Source organism: Pseudophryne corroboree, chromosome 7, assembly GCF_028390025.1.
Source record: "Pseudophryne corroboree isolate aPseCor3 chromosome 7, aPseCor3.hap2, whole genome shotgun sequence".
NCBI lineage: Eukaryota > Metazoa > Chordata > Amphibia > Anura > Myobatrachidae > Pseudophryne > Pseudophryne corroboree.
In genome coordinates this window covers 154709711-154733493 of record NC_086450.1, presented here as the reverse complement: position 1 = coordinate 154733493, position 23783 = coordinate 154709711, and the positions used below count along the sequence as shown (strand labels likewise).

The window sequence follows — 23783 nt, the reverse complement described above, 5'->3', positions numbered from 1 at the left end:
CATACAGATTGCACTGTCTTTTCAGATATTGTTTTTTTTTTTTTGTAGGTTAACTCTATTAAAATAAAAATAATTCCATTATCACCATCATCATCCATTAATATTTATATATATATTAAGGTGCATCAAACGCCCCGACATTCGGAATGCTTGATGTCCCTATTCTTAAAATGTACCTTTTTAGCATAGAAACAACTATGCAATTTTTTTTTGATGTACGATTTGACTTAGGTGGTCCACCTCCACACCCAAAAATTGTCTGCATTGTATTGTATTGTATTGTACTGTACTGTATTGTATTATACAAAACAACTAACTTTAGCAAAATGAAGCCAACTTTTGTATGTGTGCCATGAATGCGTGTCTTACATTGATTTAAGAACATAAGAACATAACAAAGAAAGGGAACAGCATGAAGCCTCATGGGCCTATCGTGGCTGTTCCCATCCAAATAACAAATCATTAATCAAATAATTATTTCTTTTTCAGATAAAATAAATAGAAATTTATAGAAATAAATAGAAATAAAATCAAATAAATAGAAAAATAGAAATTAATAGAAATCTTTAATCTTCAGGGGCATGGTGGGCCACATAAGTATCATCTCAGATTCCTTAAATTTGGTATGCAATATATCCTTAACAATTCAAAAAAATGCAGCATGGGGACAAATAATTTTTCTTACTTTTAAAAATTCATGGGGCGTTTGATGTACCCTAATATATATATATATATATATATATATATATATATATATATATATATATAAAAATAAGTAGATCAGTGCGATTGTCCTATTCAGGAATGCCTTACTGCTTTAAGTGGTCCTACAACCACAGATCAATAAGTCAAATAATTAGTTCAAGATAAAAATGTCTTTCCAAATCTGATATTGGCTTGATGGCCAAAAAGTCCAAACTCTCCCCGCTTTATCGGGTGGCTGCTCAGTTCTTCAAAAAGTGCCACTAGGTATACGTAGCCCAAAGGAAATCTGAAATCAAAGGGAGGAACACACAAGAGCACCTATGGTGTAGTCATTTTCAAACAATTCTGTCACATGCAAAAATAATGTTGTGTACCGGATTACGGCTTGACATAAGGCCTATCAGTCTCCTGTTCTTTAGTCCAGGTATCCACCGGGGTCTAAATGTAATAGGGAGACACAAACATTTGCTATATAGAGAAGTAATTTTCCATATGTAGGGTTAAATTAGGTTTCACACAAAATGGCATGCGTACCAGATGAACAAATAGTGATCAAACAGACCTCAGGTGGAATATTAACACTTAGTTCACCATTTGTATCCAAAAGGCAAAATTTATTCACTATTACATAAATATAAAAAAGTAAATAAAAAAATAAAATAGCTTAGCTCAATAATATGAGATATCAGGAGTAGTGAGTCAGCAGGTCCGGTTCTCAATGCGTTTCGCCCAATCATGGGCCCATGACTGGGTGAAACGCGTTGAGAACCTGACCTGCTGACTCACTACTCCTGATATCTCATATTATTGAGCTAAGCTATTTTATTTTATTATTTACTTTTTTATATTTATGTAATAGTTAATACATTTTGCCTTTTGGATACAAATGGTGAACTAAGTATAGATATTCCACCTGAGGTCTGTTTGATCACTATGCCCTGATGAAGACCTGGATACAGTATTTATATTGATATGCACAAATTTGTTTTTCTGGTACGCATGCCATGTTGTGTGAAACCTAATTTAACCCTACATATGGAAAATTACTACGCAATATAGCGAATGTTTGTGTCTCCCTATTACATTTAGACCCCGGTGGATACCTGGACTAAAGAACAGGAGACTGATAGGCCTTATGTCAAACCATAATCTGGTATGCAACATTATTTTTGTGTATGACAGAATTGTTTGAAAATTACTACACCATAGGCGCTCTTGTGTGTTCCTCCTTTTGATTTTATATATATATATATATATATATATATATAACAAGAAGTGGAGTAGCAGGCACTACCAGTATGTTCAACCACCGGGAGGCCTTCCAATGAAGGAAATAGCGTTAATGCAGTCCCCTGGGTGTAGCTATGTAAACTCAACCACCCTCCAGGGACCAGGCGGCACTCCACTGATTTTTTTGAGAAAAATAGCTTTTATATATAAAGTCAAAAGTTCAATACATAGTGCAAAAACAAACCGACGTTTCAACGCCTCACAGGCGTTTTTTTCAAGGTGCACCTTGAAAAAATGCCTGTGAGGCGTTGAAACATCGGTTTGTTTTTGCATTATGTATTGAACTTTTGACTTTATATATAAAAGCTATTTTTCTCAAAAAAATCCGTGGAGTGCCGCCTGGTCCCTGGAGGGTGGTTGAGTTTACATAGCTACACCCAGGGGACTGCATTAACGCTATATATATATATATATATATATATATATATATATTATTATTATTATTTTTCCCCAAATATATTTATTGAGAAAATACACATACACATCATCACAACGGTAATATGAAAATGTAGGTATTCACAACATAGCACTGGTTCAATACAAGCCACAGTAGATAGCAAAATACAGAAAGCGGTTATATATGCAAAGTAACTGTCTCAATGAAAACAAGAAACCCAGTGAGGTAGATAGTAAAAATATGTGTCGGCTAAAAAGGGGGTGAGCCTCGCGTGAGGACTTTCGTGTTGTACCAAGTAGTGAGTCTAACTACTTTGCGTATGTTATTACTAGGGATGTGCACCTGAAATTTTTCGGGTTTTGTGTTTTGGTTTTGGGTTCGGTTACGTGGCCGTGTTTTGGGTTCGAACGCGTTTTGGCAAAACCTCACCAAATTTTTTTTGTCGGATTCGGGTGTGTTTTGGATTCGGGTGTTTTTTTACAAAAAACCCTAAAAAACAGCTTAAATCATAGAATTTGGGGGTCATTTTGATCCCATAGTATTATTAACCTCAATAACCATAATTTCCACTCATTTTCAGTCTATTCTGAACACCTCACACCTCACAATATTATTTTTAGTCCTAAAATTTGCACCGAGGTCGCTGGATGGCTAAGCTAAGCGACACAAGTGGCCGACACAAACACCTGGCCCATCTAGGAGTGGCACTGCAGTGTCAGGCAGGATGGCCCTTCCAAAAAATACTCCCCAAACAGCACATGACGCAAAGAAGAAAAAAAAGAGGCGCAATGAGGTAGCTGTGTGAGTAAGATAAGCGACCCAAGTGGCCGACACAAACACCTGGCCCATCTAGGAGTGGCACTGCAGTGTCAGGCAGGATGGCCCTTCCAAAAACTACTCCCCAAACAGCACATGACACAAATAAGAAAAAAAAGAGGCGCAATGAGGTAGCTGTGTGAGTAAGATAAGCGACCCAAGTGGCCGACACAAACACCTGGCCCATCTAGGAGTGGCACTGCAGTGTCAGGCAGGATGGCCCTTCCAAAAACTACTCCCCAAACAGCACATGACGCAAAGAAGAAAAAAAAGAGGTCCAATGAGGTAGCTGTGTGAGTAAGATAAGCGACCCAAGTGGCCGACACAAACACCTGGCCCATCTAGGAGTGGCACTGCAGTGTCAGGCAGGATGGCCCTTCCAAAAACTACTCCCCAAACAGCAGATGACGCAAAGAAGAAAAAAAAGAGGCGCAATGAGGTAGCTGTGTGAGTAAGATAAGCGACCCAAGTGGCCGACACAAACACCTGGCCCATCTAGGAGTGGCACTGCAGTGTCAGGCAGGATGGCCCTTCTAAAAAATACTCCCCAAACAGCACATGACGCAAAGAAGAAAAATGAAAGAAAAAAGAGGTGCAAGATGGAATTGTCCTTGGGCCCTCCCACCCACCCTTATGTTGTATAAACAGGACATGCACACTTTAACCAACCCATCATTTCAGCGACAGGGTCTGCCACACGACTGTGACTGAAATGACTGGTTGGTTTGGGCCCCCACCAAAAAAGAAGCAAACAATCTCTCCTTGCACAAACTGGCTCTACAGAGGCAAGATGTCCACCTCATCATCATCGTCCGATTCATCACTCCTTTCACTGTGTACATCCCCCTCCTCACAGATTATTAATTCGTCCCCACTGGAATCCACCATCTCAGATCCCCGTGTACTTTCTGGAGGCAATTGCTGCTGGTGAATGTCTCCATGGAGTAATTGATTATAATTCATTTTAATGAACATCATCTTCTCCACATTTTCTGGAAGTAACCTCGTACGCCGATTGCTGACAAGGTGAGCGGCGGCACTAAACACTCTTTCGGAGTACACACTGGAGGGAGGGCAACTTAGGTAGAATAAAGCCAGTTTGTGCAAGGGCCTCCAAATTGCCTCTTTTCCCTGCCAGTATACGTACGGACTGTCTGACGTGCCTACTTGGATGCGGTCACTCATATAATCCTCCACCATTCTTTCAATGGTGAGAGAATCATATGCAGTGACAGTAGACAACATGTCAGTGTCACAACTGAGGGCCTGAGCTGACGGGAGGCAGCCTCAGTTGTAGGGGCTGAGATGTACCGGAACCTGGGAGGTTGTATCAGACCCCTGGACATGTAAGTAACATGAATAATAACTGCCCGAAGGCGTGACCACGACAACTTGGATAAAAGTCAATGATGTTTATTATGACAACTCCGCAACACAGCAGCAGTAAAAGAAAACGTAAAAGTCAGCAAAGAATAAATACAGTTCCTGGGTACTACAGGATGGCAGGAGCCACAGGGCACTGGTAGTGTGAGATAGTTCTTATGATCTTCTAGATGGAAAGTCCTTACCAGGCCCGACTGTAGCAATGGAGATAACCCAGGATTGTGCAAGCTGGTGTTCCAGGAAAAGCTGGGTTGCTGAAGATAAAACAGCTGCTGTGGATACTGGCTGGAACCAGACTGTTGTTAGCACGGAGTGGATACTGGCTGGAACCAGTTAAATAATAAATGAACTTGGGAGCGATGAAATATGAACTGAAATGTAGAACTTGAGAGCGGAGAAATAATAATACCGGTGGAGAGTGGTAAAGTGTAGAAAGGACACCGGCCCTTTAAGGGAAGCTGTACTCTGCTGGAAGCTGAGCTGGAAGCAGGTAATGTTGTAGCTGGAAACAGATGAATCCACAATGGATTGGAGAGTCAGGCTACACCGCAGGTGGAATGCTGGTGCGGGTCTCTATGGTGGAAGTCTTGAGACAGGAGCTGGAACCTGGAAGACAATCACAGGAGAGAGACAAACAGGAACTAGGTTTGACAACCATAGCACTGACGCCTTCCTTGCTCAGGCACAGTGTATTTATACCTGCAGCAAGGAAGGGATTGGCTAGGCAATTATGCAGATTATCAATACTGAGAACAGATTGGTGGAAATGATCAGCTGACAGAATCCAAGATGGCTGCGCCCATGCAGACACTTGGAGGGAAGTTTGGTTTGTAATCCATGTGGTAATGAAAACAGTAATGGCGGCGCCGGCCACCGGAGACAGGAGGCGCCAGGCTGACAGATGCACATCCAACCACGCGGACACAGCGGAGGCCGCGGCTGACGTAATCGCCACTCAGACACTCTGCATGCAGAAGTTCAGGGACGGCGGCGGAGGCCGCGGGAGACGCCATGCCAGGTGTAATATGGCGTTTACTGTGACAGCGTCCCAGAGTGACAGGAGAGGATACAGGAATGTACACATCAGGATAACAGATGGAATCCGGTCCTGGAGCGCTGAGCCAGCCTTAGGAGGCATCTGATGGGTAAGAAATGGCGTCCAGATACCCGGATCGTGACAGCACCCCCCCCTTTAGGAGTGGCCCCAGGACACTTCTTTGGCTTTTGAGGAAACTTGGAATGGAATCTCCGGACCAAGGCAGGAGCATGGACATCAGAAGCATTGGTCCATGAACGTTCCTCAGGACCATAACCTTTCCAGTCAATAAGATATTGTAGTTGACCGTAACGGTGACGTGAGTCCAGGATCTTGGCCACTTCATACTCAACGCCTCGTTGAGTTTGGACTTTCGGAGTTGGAGGAAGTGAGGAATGAAACCGATTCAAGATCAGCGGTTTTAACAGGGAAACATGGAATGTCCTGGGTATTTTTAAGAAGGGAGGCAACTGGAGTCTGTAAGCAACAGGATTGATGACTTGTTCAATCTTGAAAGGACCGATATAGCGAGGTGCAAACTTCATACTGGGAACTCTTAACCTCAAATTCTTCGTGGATAACCATACCCGATCACCCACCTTGAGAGCAGGAACTGCTCGACGCTTCTTATCCGCAAACTTCTTGTACCTGAACGATGCCTTGAGCAGAGCTGATCGTACGCTCTTCCAGATATTGGGAAACTGATGCAAGGTGATATCCACTGCGGGGACAGAAGTTGCTGGAAGCGGTTGGAACTCAGGGACTTTAGGGTGGAATCCAAAGTTAGTGAAGAATGGTGTTGAAGCAGATGAAGAATGATACTGGTTGTTATGACAGAACTCGGCCCAGGGAAGTAATTGAACCCAGTCATCTTGAGAGGAGGACACATAGATGCGGAGGAAGGCCTCCAAGTCCTGATTCACCCTCTCGGTTTGACCATTGGTCTGAGGATGGTAAGCCGTGGAAAACTTTAGCTTGACTTGGAGGACTTGACATAAACTTCGCCAGAATTTGGCTGTGAATTGAACTCCTCGATCTGAGATAATTTCTTCAGGAAGACCGTGGAGTCGGAAGATCTCTTGTATGAATACTTGAGCCAACTTGGAAGCTGACGGAAGACCGGTGAGAGGAATGAAGTGTGCCATCTTGGTGAACCGGTCAACTACCACTCAGATGGTATTGAACTTGTTGCACATGGGTAAGTCTGTAATGAAATCCATCGACAAGTGGGTCCATGGTCGACGGGGAACGGATAGTGGAACCAGTTGCCCCGCAGGCGACTGGCGGGATACTTTATGTTGGGCACACTTTGGGCAAGATGCAATAAACTCCAAGACGTCCTTTTTCAGAGTTGGCCACCAATAGGACCTAGAGATAAACTCCAGGGTTTTTTGGATACCTGTATGTCCGGCAAAACGGGAAGCATGGGCCCAATGCATGAGCTTCTTCCTTAGCATCGGCTTCACAAAACTTTTCCCTGATGGGGGCGTAGAGTCCATCCCTACCATGGAGAATGCCAACGGATTTATAATAGGATGCTTGTCTGAAGACTCTGACTCATTTTCTTGCTCCCATGAGCGGGAAAGGGCATCGGCCTTGCGATTCTGAGAGCCCGGACAGAACTGGAGTTTAAAGTCGAACCTGGAAAAGAAAAGTGCCCATCTGGCCTGACGAGGGTTGAGACATTGTGCGCCCTTCAGGTATAAAAGGTTCTTGTGGTCTGTAAGTATGGTGATTGAATGAGAAGCTCCCTCCAACAGATACCTCCTCTCTTCTAGAGCGAGCTTGATGGCTAGCAACTCCTGGTCGCCAAAGGCATAGTTGCGCTCAGCTGGGGAGAACTTCCGGGAGAAGAAACTGCAAGGGTGTAAATGGCCATCTTTAGCCCTCTGAGATAACACCGCTCCTACTCCAACGGAGGAGGCATCCACCTCTAAGATGAAAGGAGAGTTGATGTCAGGCTGTTTCAGAACAGGCGCAGAGATGAACCTTTGTTTTAAAAGATGAAATGCTTGCATGGCTTCTTCAGACCACTTGGACGGGTTAGCACCCTTCTTAGTGAAAGCAGTAATAGGCGCCACAATGGTGGAAAAGTCTCGTATAAACTTTCGGTAATAATTGGCGAACCCTAAGAACCTCTGGACCCCTTTGAGGGTTAAGGGTACCGGCCAATTTTGGATTGCTTGTAGTTTCTCAGGATCCATCTCTAGTCCGGAACCGGACACAATGTACCCTAGAAACGGAATGGACTTGACTTCAAAGACGCATTTTTCTAATTTGCAATAGAGATGATTGACACGGAGACGGGACAGAACCTCTTTAACCCAAAAACGATGTTCCTCTAAATCGTTGGCAAAAATGAGGATATCGTCTATATAGACCACGACATGACGGTATAGAATGTCTCTGAAGATCTCATTGACAAAATGCTGGAAGACAGCTGGAGCATTGCTCAATCCGAAGGGCATGACGAGGTACTCATAATGTCCGTCACGGGTGTTAAAGGCGGTCTTCCACTCGTCACCCTCACGGATCCGGATGAGATTGTATGCACCTCGCAAGTCCAGCTTTGTAAAGATGGTAGCTCCGCTAACTCTGTCAAAGAGCTCAGTAATCAGGGGTAAAGGATAACGGTTCTTGATGGTAATGTCGTTCAAACCTCTGTAGTCGATGCACGGCCGCAGACCACCATCTTTCTTTTTTTACAAAAAAGAAGCCTGCGCCGGCTGGAGAAGAAGAAGGTCGAATGAACCCCTTTGCTAGGTTCTCTTTAATATATTCCTCCATAGAATGCGTCTCAGGCAGAGACAACGGATAAGTTCGGCCTCGAGGTGGAACCTTCCCTGGAACGAGATCAATCGGACAGTCCCATTCTCTATGAGGAGGAAGGATATCAGCAGAAGCTTTACTGAACACATCCGTGAAATCTTGATATGGAGGAGGTGGAACATCAGACGACCTGGGGGAGGAAGAACAGACAGGCAATACTTTAAACAAACATGTCTCAGCACAGGAGGAACCCCATGCCAGGATATGCGTAGTCGTCCAATCAATTGTAGGATTGTGAAGACGGAGCCATGGAAGGCCCAGGACCACAGGATGTGTGGCTCTTGGAATCACTAAAAAAGAAATAAGTTCGGAATGAAGAACTCCCACTCTCAGACGAACTGGTAGAGTCCTTAAAGAAATAACTGCATCAAAAATGTTGCTGCCATCCACGGCAGTTAAAGAAATGGACGAAGGAAGTCTCTCGGTGGGTAGGGACCACCGTTTAACATAGGCTTCGGTAATAAAGTTCCCAGCTGCTCCGGAATCAAGGAGGGCAATGACGTTCCGATAACGTTGAGCAACTTGAAGCGAGACTGGGAGATTACAATCTTGAGGAGATGGAGAGGAGATCATTACTCCTAGCCGGCCCTCTCCTTGGCGAGCTAGGATTTGGAGTTTCCCGGACGTTTGGGACAGGCATTAATGGTGTGAGACGGAGCTGCACAATAGAGACAGAGAAACTCGGAGAGACGTCTTCGGCGCTCAGCAGGAGTTAAACGGGAACGACCAAGTTGCATGGGCTCATCTTTAGATGGTGACAGTTGACGAGGAGGAGGAGCAGAAGATTTTGGAGCAGATGATCTTCCACGCTCAGTTGCTCTCTCTCTGAAACGTAAATCAACTTTCGTGCAGAGTGAGATTAGCTCATCTAACTTAGAAGGTAAGTCTCTGGTAGCTAACTCATCTTTAATACGCTCAGATAAGCCATGCCAGAATGCAGCATACAGGGCCTCGTCGTTCCATGCCAGTTCGGATGCCAGGATCTGGAACTGTATCAGATATTGTCCTACAGTACGTGACCCCTGGCGTAAACGGAGAATCTCGGATGAAGCTGAGGTTACCCGGCCTGGCTCGTCGAAGATGCGCCTGAATGTTGACACGAAGGCAGTGTAGGAAGATAGCAGGGTGTCGGACCTCTCCCATAACGGTGATGCCCAATCAAGGGCTGAGCCACTGAGAAGAGAAATAATGTAGGCAATTTTTGTACGGTCACTGGGAAAATTGCCAGGTTGTAGCTCAAACTGAATCTCACACTGGTTGAGAAATCCCCTGCAGAATCTTGGAGATCCGTCAAATTTTGCTGGCGTTGGAAGATGAAGACGTGGAGCAGAAATGGGTAAGGTGGGTGGGGTTATAGCTGGAGTCACTGTGGTTGACGCACCAGACGCGCCTGATCCACGGAGAGTTGTCTGAATCCCATCCAGCCGAGTAGAGAGATCCTGGAGACAGCGGATGATGTGGCCCTGTGCAGCCTCCTGATGTTCTAGTCGGGCTGCCAGTTCTTGCATCGGCCTGGCCGCTTGATCCTGGTCTCCGGCTGGATTCATTAGGTCAGTGCTTACTGTCACAACTGAGGGCCTGAGCTGACGGGAGGCAGCCTCAGTTGTAGGGGCTGAGATGTACCGGAACCTGGGAGGTTGTATCAGACCCCTGGACATGTAAGTAACATGAATAATAACTGCCCGAAGGCGTGACCACGACAACTTGGATAAAAGTCAATGATGTTTATTATGACAACTCCGCAACACAGCAGCAGTAAAAGAAAACGTAAAAGTCAGCAAAGAATAAATACAGTTCCTGGGTACTACAGGATGGCAGGAGCCACAGGGCACTGGTAGTGTGAGATAGTTCTTATGATCTTCTAGATGGAAAGTCCTTACCAGGCCCGACTGTAGCAATGGAGATAACCCAGGATTGTGCCAGCTGGTGTTCCAGGAAAAGCTGGGTTGCTGAAGATAAAACAGCTGCTGTGGATACTGGCTGGAACCAGACTGTTGTTAGCACGGAGTGGATACTGGCTGGAACCAGTTAAATAATAAATGAACTTGGGAGCGATGAAATATGAACTGAAATGTAGAACTTGAGAGCGGAGAAATAATAATACCGGTGGAGAGTGGTAAAGTGTAGAAAGGACACCGGCCCTTTAAGGGAAGCTGTACTCTGCTGGAAGCTGAGCTGGAAGCAGGTAATGTTGTAGCTGGAAACAGATGAATCCACAATGGATTGGAGAGTCAGGCTACACCGCAGGTGGAATGCTGGTGCGGGTCTCTATGGTGGAAGTCTTGAGACAGGAGCTGGAACCTGGAAGACAATCACAGGAGAGAGACAAACAGGAACTAGGTTTGACAATCAAAGCACTGACGCCTTCCTTGCTCAGGCACAGTGTATTTATACCTGCAGCAAGGAAGGGATTGGCTAGGCAATTATGCAGATTATCAATACTGAGAACAGATTGGTGGAAATGATCAGCTGACAGAATCCAAGATGGCTGCGCCCATGCAGACACTTGGAGGGAAGTTTGGTTTGTAATCCATGTGGTAATGAAAACAGTAATGGCGGCGCCGGCCACCGGAGACAGGAGGCGCCAGGCTGACAGATGCACATCCAACCACGCGGACACAGCGGAGGCCGCGGCTGACGTAATCGCCACTCAGACACTCTGCATGCAGAAGTTCAGGGACGGCGGCGGAGGCCGCGGGAGACGCCATGCCAGGTGTAATATGGCGTTTACTGTGACAGCGTCCCAGAGTGACAGGAGAGAATACAGGAATGTACACATCAGGATAACAGATGGAATCCGGTCCTGGAGCGCTGAGCCAGCCTTAGGAGGCATCTGATGGGTAAGAAATGGCGTCCAGATACCCGGATCGTGACAGTCAGTAATCGTTGGCAGGTCCTTCAGTCCGGACCAGATGTCAGCATCAGCAGTCGCTCCAGACTGCCCTGCATCACCGCCAGTGGGTGGGCTCGGAATTCGTAGCCTTTTCCTCGCACCCCCAGTTGCGGGAGAATGTGAAGGAGGAGATGTTGACAGGTCGCGTTCCGCTTGACTTGACGATTTTCTCACCAGCAGTTCTTTGAACCCCTGCAGACTTGTGTATGCCGGAAAGAGAGATCCAACGTAGGTTTTAAATCTAGGATCGAGCACGGTGGCCAAAATGTAGTGCTCTGATTTCAACAGATTGACCACACGTGAATCCTGGTTAAGCGAATGAAGGGCTCCATCCACAAGTCCCACATGCCTAGCGGAATCGCTCTGTTTTAGCTCCTCCTTCAATGCCTCCAGCTTCTTCTGCAAAAGTCTGATGAGGGGAATGACCTGACTCAGGCTGGCAGTGTCTGAACTGACTTCACGTGTGGCAAGTTCAAAGGGCAGCAGAACCTTGCACAACGTTGAAATCATTCTCCACTGCGCTTGAGACAGGTGCATTCCACCTCCTTTGCCTATATCGTGGCCAGATGTATAGGCTTGAATGGCCTTTTGCTGCTCCTCCATCCTCTGAAGCATATAGAGGGTTGAATTCCACCTCGTTACCACCTCTTGCTTCAGATGATGGCAGGGCAGGTTCAGGTTTTTTTGGTGGTGCTCCAGTCTTCTGTACGCGGTGCCTGCACGCCGAAAGTGGCCCGCAATTCTTCTGGCCACCGACAGCATCTCTTGCACGCCCCTGTCGTTTTTTAAATAATTCTGCACCACCAAATTCAAGGTATGTGCAAAACATGGGACGTGCTGGAATTTGCCCAGATGTAATGCGCGCACAATATTGCTGGCGTTGTCCGATGTCACAAATCCCCAGGAGAGTCCAATTGGGGTAAGCCATTCTGCGATGATCTTCCTCAGTTGCCGTAAGAGGTTTTCAGCTGTGTGCGTATTCTGGAAAGCGGTGATACAAAGCGTAGCCTGCCTAGGAACGAGTTGGCGTTTGCGAGATCCTGCTACTGGTGCCGCCGCTGCTGTTCTTGCAGCGGGAGGCAATACATCTACCCAGTGGGCTGTCACAGTCATGTAGTCCTGAGTCTGCCCTGCTCCACTTGTCCACATGTCCGTGGTTAAGTGGACATTGGGTACAACTGCATTTTTTAGGACACTTTTAGGTCTTTTTCTGACGTCCGTGTACATTCTCGGTATCGCCTGCCTAGAGAAGTGGAACCTAGATGGTATTTGGTAACGGGGGCACACTGCCTCAATAAATTGTCTAGTTCCCTGTGAACTAACGGCGGATACCGGACGCACGTCTAACACCAACATAGTTGTCAAGGCCTCAGTTATCCGCTTTGCAGCTGGATGACTGCTGTGATATTTCATCTTCCTCGCAAAGGACTGTTGGACAGTCAATTGCTTACTGGAAGTAGTACAAGTGGTCTTCCGACTTCCCCTCTGGGATGACGATCGACTCCCAGCAGCAACAACAGCAGCGCCAGCAGCAGTAGGCATTACACTCAAGGATGCATCGGAGGAATCCCAGGCAGGAGAGGACTCGTCAGACTTGCCAGTGACATGGCCTGCAGGACTATTGGCTTTGCTGGGTAAGGAGGAAATTGACACTGAGGGAGTTGGTGGTGTGGTTTGCGCGAGCTTGGTTACAAGAGGAAGGGATTTACTGGTCAGTGGACTGCTTCCGCTGTCGCCCAAAGTTTTTGAACTTGTCACTGACTTATTATGAATGCGCTGCAGGTGACGTATAAGGGAGGATGTTCTGAGGTGGTTAACGTCCTTACCCCTACTTATTACAGCTTGACAAAGGCAACACACGGCTTGACACCTGTTGTCCGCATTTCTGTTGAAATACTTTCACACTGAAGAGCTGATTTTTTTGGTATTTTCACTAGGCATGTCAATGGCCATATTCCTCCCACGGACAACAGGTGTCTCCCCGGGTGCCTGACTTAAACAAACCACCTCACCATCAGAATCCTCCTTGTCAATTTCCTCCCCAGCCCAAGCAACACCCATATCCTCATCCTGGTGTACTTCAACACTGACATCTTCAATTTCACTATCAGGAACTGGACTGCGGGTGCTCCTTTCAACACTTGCAGGGGGCGTGCAAATGGTGGAAGGCGCAAGCTCTTCCCGTCCAGTGTTGGGAAGGTCAGGCATCGCAACCGACACAATTGGACTCTCCTTTGGGGTTTGTGATTTCGAAGAACGCACAGTTCTTTGCTGTGCTTTTGCCGCAAGTCTTTTCTTTTTTCTAGCGAGAGGATGAGTGCTTCCATCCTCATGTGAAGCTGAACCACTAGCCATGAACATAGGCCAGGGCCTCAGCCGTTCCTTGCCACTCCGTGTCGTAAATGGCATATTGGCAAGTTTACGCTTCTCCTCAGACGCTTTTAATTTTGATTTTTGGGTCATTTTTTTACTGATCTTTTGTGTTTTGGATTTTACATGCTCTGTACTATGACATTGGGCATCGGCCTTGGCAGACGACGTTGATGGCATTTCATCGTCTCGGCCATGACTAGTGGCAGCAGCTTCAGCACGAGGTGGAAGTGGATCTTGATCTTTCCCTATTTTTTTAACCTCCACATTTTTGTTCTCCATATTTTGCGCACAACTAAAAGCCACCACAGGTATACAATGTAGATGGATGGATAGTATAGTATTACTTATACTTATGGACGACGAGTGACGACACAGAGGTAGGTACAGCCGTGGCCTACCGTACTGCTGCTTAGTGCTTATATATATGATATACTGTATAACGGACCTGGTGGACACTGTCAGCAGACTGCTAAACAAACTAGTATGAAGAAAGAAAAAAAAAACACCACAGGTATACAATGTAGATGGATGGATAGTATAGTATTACTTATACTTATGGACGACGAGTGCACTGACGACACAGAGGTAGGTACAGCCGTGGCCTACCGTACTGCTGCTTAGTGCTTATATATATGATATACTGTATAACGGACCTGGCAGACACTGTCAGCAGACTGCTAAACAAACTAGTATGAAGAAAGAAAAAAAAAACACCACAGGTATACAATGTAGATGGATGGATAGTATAGTATTACTTATACTTATGGACGACGAGTGACGACACAGAGGTAGGTACAGCCGTGGCCTACCGTACTGCTGCTTAGTGCTTATATATATGATATTATACTGTATAACGGACCTGGTGGACAGTGTCAGCAGACTGCTAAACTAGTATGAAGAAAGAAAAAAAAAACACCACAGGTATACAATGTAGATGGATGGATAGTATAGTATTACTTATACTTATGGACGACGAGTGACGACACAGAGGTAGGTACAGCCGTGGCCTACCGTACTGCTGCTTAGTGCTTATATATATGATATACTGTATAACGGACCTGGTGGACACTGTCAGCAAACTGCTAAACAAACTAGTATGACTATGAAGAAAGAAACAAAAAACACCACAGGTATACAATGTAGATGGATGGATAGTATAGTATTACTTATACTTATGGACGACGAGTGCACTGACGACACAGAGGTAGGTACAGCCGTGGCCTACCGTACTGCTGCTTAGTGCTTAATTATATATATAATATACTGTATAACGGACCTGGTGGACACTGTCAGCAGACTGCTAAACAAACTAGCATGAAGAAAGAAAAAAAAACACCACAGTGTTTTTCAGGCAGACAAACGTATACTGGACTGGTGGTCACTGTCAGCAAAACTGTGCACTGTACTCCTGCTATAACTGCTCCCCAGTCCCTACAATTAGGCAATGTGAGCAGTGCACTCAGCACAGATATATCATGCAGCAGTGCAGCACACTGAGTGAGCACAGATATGGTGGAGCGTTTTTTTTCAGGCAGAGAAACAACGGATCAAACTCAAAACCCTGCACTGTACTCCCTAACAGCTGCTCCCCGTCCCCAATCCTCCCCACAATTAAAACTAAGTCACTCAGTTTTTTTTTTCTAATACAACGGAGAGGACGCCAGCCACGTCCTCTCCCTATCAATCTCAATGCACGTGTGAAAAATGGCGGCGACGCGCGGCTCCTTATATAGAATCCGAGTCTCGCGAGAATCCGACAGCGGGATGATGACGTTCGGGCGCGCTCGGGTTAACCGAGCAAGGCGGGAGGATCCAAGTCGCTCGGACCCGTGTAAAAAAAAGGTGAAGTTCGGGCGGGTTCGGATTCCGAGGAACCGAACCCGCTCATCACTAGTTATTACGAGCTGATTGCGGTAGGGTGACAATGTAAGTCAACCATATTGCAAAGAATTTGGAAGAGTGAGACTCCACATCGAGAGAACAGTCCACCCAATCCATTTGGTAAAGATATGATAATCTGGGGAACATAAGGGTAATGGACATCGGGACTCTATGTATCTGCCCTATGTAATAATTTTAAATGCATCATATTTTTAACAATTAGGGTGATGTAGGGCCTATAGCCAATCTGTATTTATTTTAATGCTTCATCTAGTGAGTTTTCAGTATCCCCCTAAGTTAAAGTACATGTTTCTTGGGGAGGGGGAACAGGAAGAACCTGCCCGGTTCATTTATACTGGGCCCCAGAAATGTTAAGTGGGAGATAACTCCCAGCTGTCCTTGCAGTGGGGCATAGGTTCTGTTGGGGGTCCTTGAGATTGAGTTTGAGAAAAGTCCTGACTGAGTAGGACAATAAATTAAATTGTGACTGCCCATTAAAATCAGGAGAGTTGGAACCTACTTGATCACCTACCTGATCCTGCAGTTTTCACTACTCGTTACTTAAGTTTAATTGCTGCTTCTCTGGATCCTGGAATGTTGGGACCCTGTTTGGTAAAAGGATAGGTACACGAAATATAGAAAGTCTAAAAATGAGTGAATACTCTAGGCCTCTCCCCTCTCCCTAACATTAAATCAACAGCTTCCACATTCAATAATTAGGCCTCCCTTCCTGCAACTAACCTTAGGGCCGTGATAGTGCTGCAGTTACGGAGAAAACAGATGTTTTTCACATTTTTTGTATTCCCCTATCTAATTAGGTTGCACGAAAAACACCCGTTTTTTTGCGCGAAAATACATAGGTATTGCAAATATCCGCGGACCATTGTATTTTTGAGGGTCTTGGTTGAGGTTTAACATGGATTATGCAGCACGCAAAGCATAATCCCTGATAAGTGCTGGCATTGGGAGGAGGAGCGCGCCACCCAGGGGCAAATTGGATACTCCCCTTAATGTTAAATCAGTTGCATTCACATTTACAATTTAAACCTATGCCCTGCCAACAGCCACAAGCTTAGATAATTAACCCTCCTTCTTCCCAAACCCCATAATTCAAGTATAAGCTTCCAAACCTCAGCAGCATTACATAAATAGTCCCATCACCTTAATTTAACAGGCAACACCATGAGCACATTATTAAATTAAATAGCCCATAGGAGGGACAGCATGTATTGTGATTGCAGGTACAGATCTACCAATAAGAGCTATCCCTTGCGAAAAGAGGACTTCCGGGGGTTCTTTTGCACATGTGTGGCCATTTTCTTTTGCATACTCAATCAGCAGGGGATGGGAGTAGCATTCTTCAGATCCCTCTCCAGGAAGTTCTAAATAAAAGTTCTGGAGCTTGCAGCATACAGGCACAGCACACCCCCATAAAATCCTATGGGGACTGTTGTGCTACAAATACCCTTTTTATTGCATATGGCAAGATATATGTATTGTGGTAAACATCTGAAAATGTACAAGGACAAATATTTACAGGCATAGTCTTTACATACATCACATGCAAGGGATATAGGTTAACAATCAATATGCATTGACTGAACTTCATCAGAGCAGTTTTCCACCAGCCCTATGCTTGAAGCAAAAGATAGCTCTGAAAGCAGGGATAATTACGCATGCTCTCACCTCTGCATACTGCAGCTCACAGGTCTGCCAACACTCTGTCACTGAACACTACCTGCTACAGAATGCCCCCTTACAAGTGGAGATGCGACTGGTCAGCGTATGACTCACCTGTAGTTGCGTATGTTTGGTTCTGGAACAAATGCACTGGAAAAAATGCAAAATAACTGGACTGGCATACAGTTCTACATCAGCCGCACTAAGGGCCTTATTCAGAGATGGATATTTTTGCACAGCAACTGCACCTTTGACTGCAGCTGTTGTGCAAAAATATGCTAATGCCTGCAGGATGCGTCTGTAGGAAAAAGATATTTACCAATATTGCATATCTGGGTGCTGTGTCCACAGCTGGTTCTAGACATTATGACGCTCAGGGCGAAAGTTTCCTTTGGTTCCTCCCCCTATATTGAAAATTGGGACATTGCACACAGAAGGCATGGTTTCAAAGGGAAGGGGCGTGGCCCAAAATAGTACCAATGCACATTACACCACATAGTAGTACCCTTTAGACACATTACGCCACACAATAGTGACCCTTATACATGTCATGACACACAGTAGAGCCCCTTATACATGTTACACCACAGTAGAACTGCTTATACATGTTACGCCACAGTAGAGCCCTTTATACACATTATGCAATAGTAGAGCCTCTTATACACATTAATCCGTAGCAGAGCCCCTTATACACATTACACCACAGTAGAACCGCTATGGAAGTAGCTGTATTTAACTGTTTACTTGTTCAGTGCAAATAATTTAAAAACCAACACCGCAGTGTCACTCTCTGAGCAAGCACATTAACACTTCAGTTTTCCCTGATTGGTGGATAGTCACATGTATTATAGTAACTATGGTGTGCACCACCTGTATTATAGTAACAGTGGCATCTGTGCATCTACTGTATATTATAGTAATAGGACACTACGTGTAACCCACCTGCACAGTAATAATGCAGCACCAAAGTCGTTCTTGCTTCCTTGTGGGAATAATAGAAGGAAGGCAGAGCTCACACCAAGACAAGTCTATAAAAAGTATTTTAATTATTATAGCACTAAATTGAAACAAATGTCTGTCATTTACAGTTTTGCATAATCATTTTGACATTTAACCAAAGACTGAATTAGTGCTGTTTTTCTTCTTTATATCAATTGGAAGATAAATACAAATATATCTGTTATATAAATTACATTAATTACATTTACAGGATTACATTAATTAATGTAAATTAGATATGATGGTTTAGGGGGTTGATCAACTAAAGGTCGATTTGCAGAAAAAAAAATCTTACTATTATTGTGTTTTAAAGGTCAATTTGCTGTTCACCAAATCTACTAACGGCAAATTGACATATAAATCACCAGTTTTCCAAACTTCCCCCAAAGCTTGCACTGTATTTATCGATTTGTCCAAGGTTAAATATTGAGCAGGGGTAATCTACGATGAATCAGTTTAGTTAATCACTTTAAAATCGCTATGGAATCACTGAATGTGTTTTCACTGTTTGAGATACTCAAGACTACTTATGCCAATATAAATTTGAATGGGGTTTTCATTGTATCTAACACACACTGTAAACCACATACAGTATTTTTATTATTTTTAATGATCTGCAGTTCTAGACAGCACCTAACGGTAAGGAAAGCAATGGGTCAATAAATGGGAAACGCTTCCAAATTTAGCATCCTTGGAAAATTTAGTTTTATTTATCAATATTGAATAAAACTGCCACAATTAGCTTTTGACTTTTTCTTTTTTTGCCATTCTATGGCTATTTTAATTTAGAACTTGTGAAAAAAAATAATTGTAGTTTTATAACATTATCATGTTTCTAACACAGAGCTGTTCCTAGACTTCAGCAAAGCACATATAGCTGTTTTCCAAAAACACTGAACATACTGTAAATTAATCCGTACCACCCAGTTATCCTGATTTTTGAGGGACAATCATGACTTCCAGAGGTAAGAATGATAATTACTTATCTGGAAATGGTCATGTTCTGGCAAGGGCCGGAGAGTGGTTTAGATAATTAAATATGTGGGCTGAGGGATGCAGAAAAAAGAAAGAAAATAGTATACAGTTTATTTTTTCATATGTTTTATACAATTTAATTTAATGGTTTCATTCTTATCTAATATCTAACTAAAATATTGTAAAAAAATGTAATCCTCCAAAGACAGTAACTCATCTTCTTTCTGTCTTGGGGGTTGGGTGTTCTGCTTAAACCAGACTTGTTGCTGCGGGAGCTGCTGGAGGCAATGGGCTGTCCGGGACCGGTGTGTGCTAGCTTATAATAGGTCTGTGTGCTACCTGCACTCACCTTGGGGATGGTGTGAGTGAGTATCTGTGAGCAAATGATATATATGAATGTTTTCACATGCAAAGTTTGTCTTTATTGAGTCACAGTGTTCAAAAACAGGTTGGGGGTTGTGTTAGGGGGGGCTGGCATCCTGACCCACTACTGGCAAACAACTTACCCTTCCTGAGGTCTTTGTGGTGCTGAGTCATCTTATTTCTCTCTATCCTCTCTTGAGGGTGGTGGTGGCTTCCCGGTCCCACTGTCCTTCGCGGCGCTGGTGCAGCAGGATGGAGTGTATCTTCTTCTACTGGCCACTGTGAGGAGCCGCTAGGTGCATGAATGATAATGTATCAGATTGACAATAGTAATACACTGTAGTGAATATACCATAGCCGAGGCGGTGCAGAAATACATGTAAAAAAAAAAAAATCAGCTACGCTTTTACCACTGAAATAACTTAATTGTAGTTTAGAGAATGAATGCAGAGCTGCAATGCCATTACAATCACTGTCAGCAACTGTGTTAAAGCCTATAGCCAACAAGAGGAGAGGACAGAGTTGTATCATGGCCATTCACTTTGATTGGCAGGAGGGCAAATCTTGATGTATTTTCTATAGAAACAAGCACCCATGCTTATCATTGATGCTGCTCCACCAAGTCCTGGTGCTGTCCAATTCCAAAATAGGTATCAATTATATTCTTCCTCCTAGTGAGGTCTGGAAAGGTCCTGTTTTGTTTACTGGCTGCTCCTGAGTCCCAACAACAAACGGCAGCAGAATTAAAGTAATCAAACAGCTCTGCTAAGGTTCTTTTGAAGGAATGGTCTTCTAAAACTCTCAGTGAGCTCTCCCACCTGGCTGCATCCTGAGATCTTACTTTCAACCTAATTTATCCAAAGACAAATCAGGGCCAGCTTTCACCTACAACTTTGGCCCCAATTAATTCAGTAGAATATGTAGCTGTGTTTTACTTTGTTGCAACAATGTTGCTACACGTTGCAGAATGGTTAACCATTAATGCTGCATAAGAGCTTAAACTTGCCATTGACATGGCCTACATTAAAGGTTCCCTGGGGCTTTAAGGAGGTATGTGCAATCATGGGCAATGCCACAAACTGATATTTTGATTGTGCCCCCATGGAAATGGTATACCGCCATGATACAGCAGCACAATGCTAGTGGAGACACAGCTGCATACTATGAGGGGCATGGCTATGCTTCCATGGCTGGTCCAATCCTGCAGACAGACCAGGGCATAATTTGCTCCTCACCCCCCTCCCCTTCCTCTCAGTGCCCCTGGTAACTATTATCTTGTAACCTTAAGACAGCAACAATACAATATTATAATTTGATGGATGTCAATCTAAGTAAAGTGAATAGACTGAGAAAATTGGCACAAAAGTAATCTTGTTTTAAGTATGGATTCTGGTCGAGCCTCCAATGTTGTTTTGTGCATTTTATTTTACAATAGAATTGACACAGTATTGCATCTACTGTATTTAAAATATTACTGTTGTTATCATATCCACTAATACGGTTGTATCACTATCCTTTATAGCGAGGACCTGTCAGCCTCATCAGTTCTCCTGCAGCAATGGACGATGTATATCAAAATCATGGGTATGCGACCAGGAGGATGACTGTGGGGACAGATCAGATGAAACAGCATCTTGCGGTAAGTGTATTCACTTATTTTGCAGGAGATAAGAATGTACAGTATACATGCGTTTTGTGCTGTACCAATAAACACAAAGGGGCTCATGTTAAGTTGGATGCACGTGCACCAGGTTCAAATCAGGCACACTTACCCACACATACTTACCGATAAACGCAGCAAGTTCATACATCCAAGACATTGGGGGTCATTCCGAGTTGTTCGCTCGGTAAATGTCTTCGCATCGCAGCGATTTTCCGCTTAGTGCGCATGCGCAATGTTCGCACTGCGACTGCGCCAAGTAAATTTGCTATGCAGTTAGGAATTTTACTCACGGCTTTTTCTTTGTTCTGGTGATCGTACTGTGATTGACAGGAAGTTGGTGTTTCTGGGCGGAAACTGGCCGTTTTATGGGTGTGTGTGAAAAAACGCTACCGTTTCTGGGAAAAATGTGGGAGTGGCTGGAGAAACGGAGGAGTGTCTGGGCGAACGCTGGGTGTGTTTGTGACGTCAAACCAGGAACGACAAGCACTGAACTGATCGCAGATGCCGAGTAAGTTTCGAGTTACTCAGAAACTGCACAGAGATGTCTTATCGCAACATTGCAAATCTTTCGTTCGCAATTTTAAGAAGCTAAGATTCACTCCCAGTAGGCGGCGGCTTAGCGAGTGTAAAGCTGCTAAAAGCAGCTTGCGAGCGAACAACTCGGAATGAGGGCCATTATTTTTAATATTTGTATTGATAGCAAAGATTTGATTTGAAGTTTGATTTAGAGAAAATCTCTTAAATAGAAAAGAAATAATATGTCCTCTAGTGCACCAATGCAATTAGGCCTACAATGACATGAAGAATGTGCCCCCCTCTCTAACCAGCACATGTGCCAAGAAGATTCTGCCACTGTGCCTGAGTTTACTGCACATGCACAGATATTTGGGAAAATGACACTCAAATCATTTTCCCAGTGATTACAACAGCATTGGTGGAGATATAAGTATAGGCTATGGACACTGGGGGGTCATTCTGACCTGTTCGCACGCTGCCATTTTTTGCAGCGCAGCGATCAGGTCACTACTGCACATGCGTATGCACCACAATGCGCAGACGCGTCGTACGCGTACAAAGCGGATCGTTGTTGAGCGATGGATTTAACGTAGAATCTATTCGAACAGCCAATCGCAAGGAGATTGAAAGGAAGAGGGCATTTATAGGTGTCAACTAACAGTTTTCTGGGAGTGTTTGGGAAAACACAGGCGTGTCCAAGCGTTTGCAGGGCGGGTGTCTAACGTCAATTCCAGGACCAGACAGGCTGAAGTGATCGCAAGGGCTGAGTAAGTTCATACCTACTCAGACACTGCACAAACTGTTTTTGCAGAGCTCGGCTGCACAAGCGTTCGCACACTTGCAAAGCGAAAATACACTCCCCTATAGGCGGCGACTATCTGATCGCAGCGCTGCAAAAAGTAGCTAGCGAGCGATCAACTCGGAATGACCCCCACTGTCATATCTATAATAGGTGAAGTGTATATAGTCCAGGGGGTCCACATCACACACCCTGCACTCTTTTTTTTTTATAATTACCCTGCAGAGTACTGCGTTGGCAGTAGCAGCACTGCAGAAACCACCAAGAAAATGGCACAGCGGCCATCTTCCTGTCATTTTGTCTATGTGCAGTAGGAAAATCATTGGGAAAATCGTCACAGCGCCATTTTCCAGTAGACCTATGCATCCGTTCTACACTCCGGGAACGTGCTAGGGTCTACTAGTGACCCTAGTGCCCATGGTCTATTGCACTGCTGGCTATGGTCTATTGCACTCTTGATGCCACCCTGGCTATAGGTGCATGGTGTGTGGTGCTGACCCATGTAGTAACATTGGCGTTTGTACACTAGACACCCTTCACCCACAAGAGATGTGTGTTTAAAGGGTATATGTGTGTCCATGTGAGTCTGCATCACTTTGCAGTCATGTAAACTCAACCTCACTGTACTTAGTGTTTGCTTGCCCCTTGACAGTACAAATTTGCTAATTTTACCCTAAGCACTCTCAGCATCAGCACCAAGGCATGAACACCAAAATGCTTTGTTGTATCATTTTTCTTGTTACTGTAAAGATACTTACATGCTTAAGAGATGCACCTACAGTATAACAGGACTTACTTATCTATTTTCCACATTTTAATGGAGCAGATATAACTACATCAGACTATGGGCCTGATATACCCATAGAGTTGGACATACTACTGCTTGTACAGCATATCTTCTGTCTATTTTACACTGCACATGCAGCGTCACAAAGTGTATGTAAGTACGAGGAATGCAGAGTCACTTGCACTTCAGTCACATCTCTACTCCACTAAGTAGGCAGAATTGGGCTGCCATGGGGCATGCCCATGTATACAAAACTCAATGGGTGCATGTTGATGCAACTGTGGGCCATTTTGAACAATACCATGTTTGAGAAGAGACTGTCTATGCCAGGTCTGGCCAACCTGTGGCTCTCCAGCTTTTGTGAAACTACAAGTCCCAGCATGATTTACCAGAAGATT

The 23783-nt window shown here is 44.5% G+C and overlaps 1 protein-coding gene across 1 annotated transcript in view; it reads left to right on the top strand.

Moving 5' to 3' along the window:
• The window catches only part of LRP1B (LDL receptor related protein 1B), a 1835733-nt gene that overhangs the window by 822107 nt on the left and 989843 nt on the right, over positions 1-23783 (top strand). The window contains exon 18 of the mRNA XM_063932605.1: positions 21143-21259. Within this exon, the coding sequence (XP_063788675.1) occupies positions 21143-21259 (117 nt within the window). The remainder of the gene's footprint in view (positions 1-21142; positions 21260-23783) is intronic.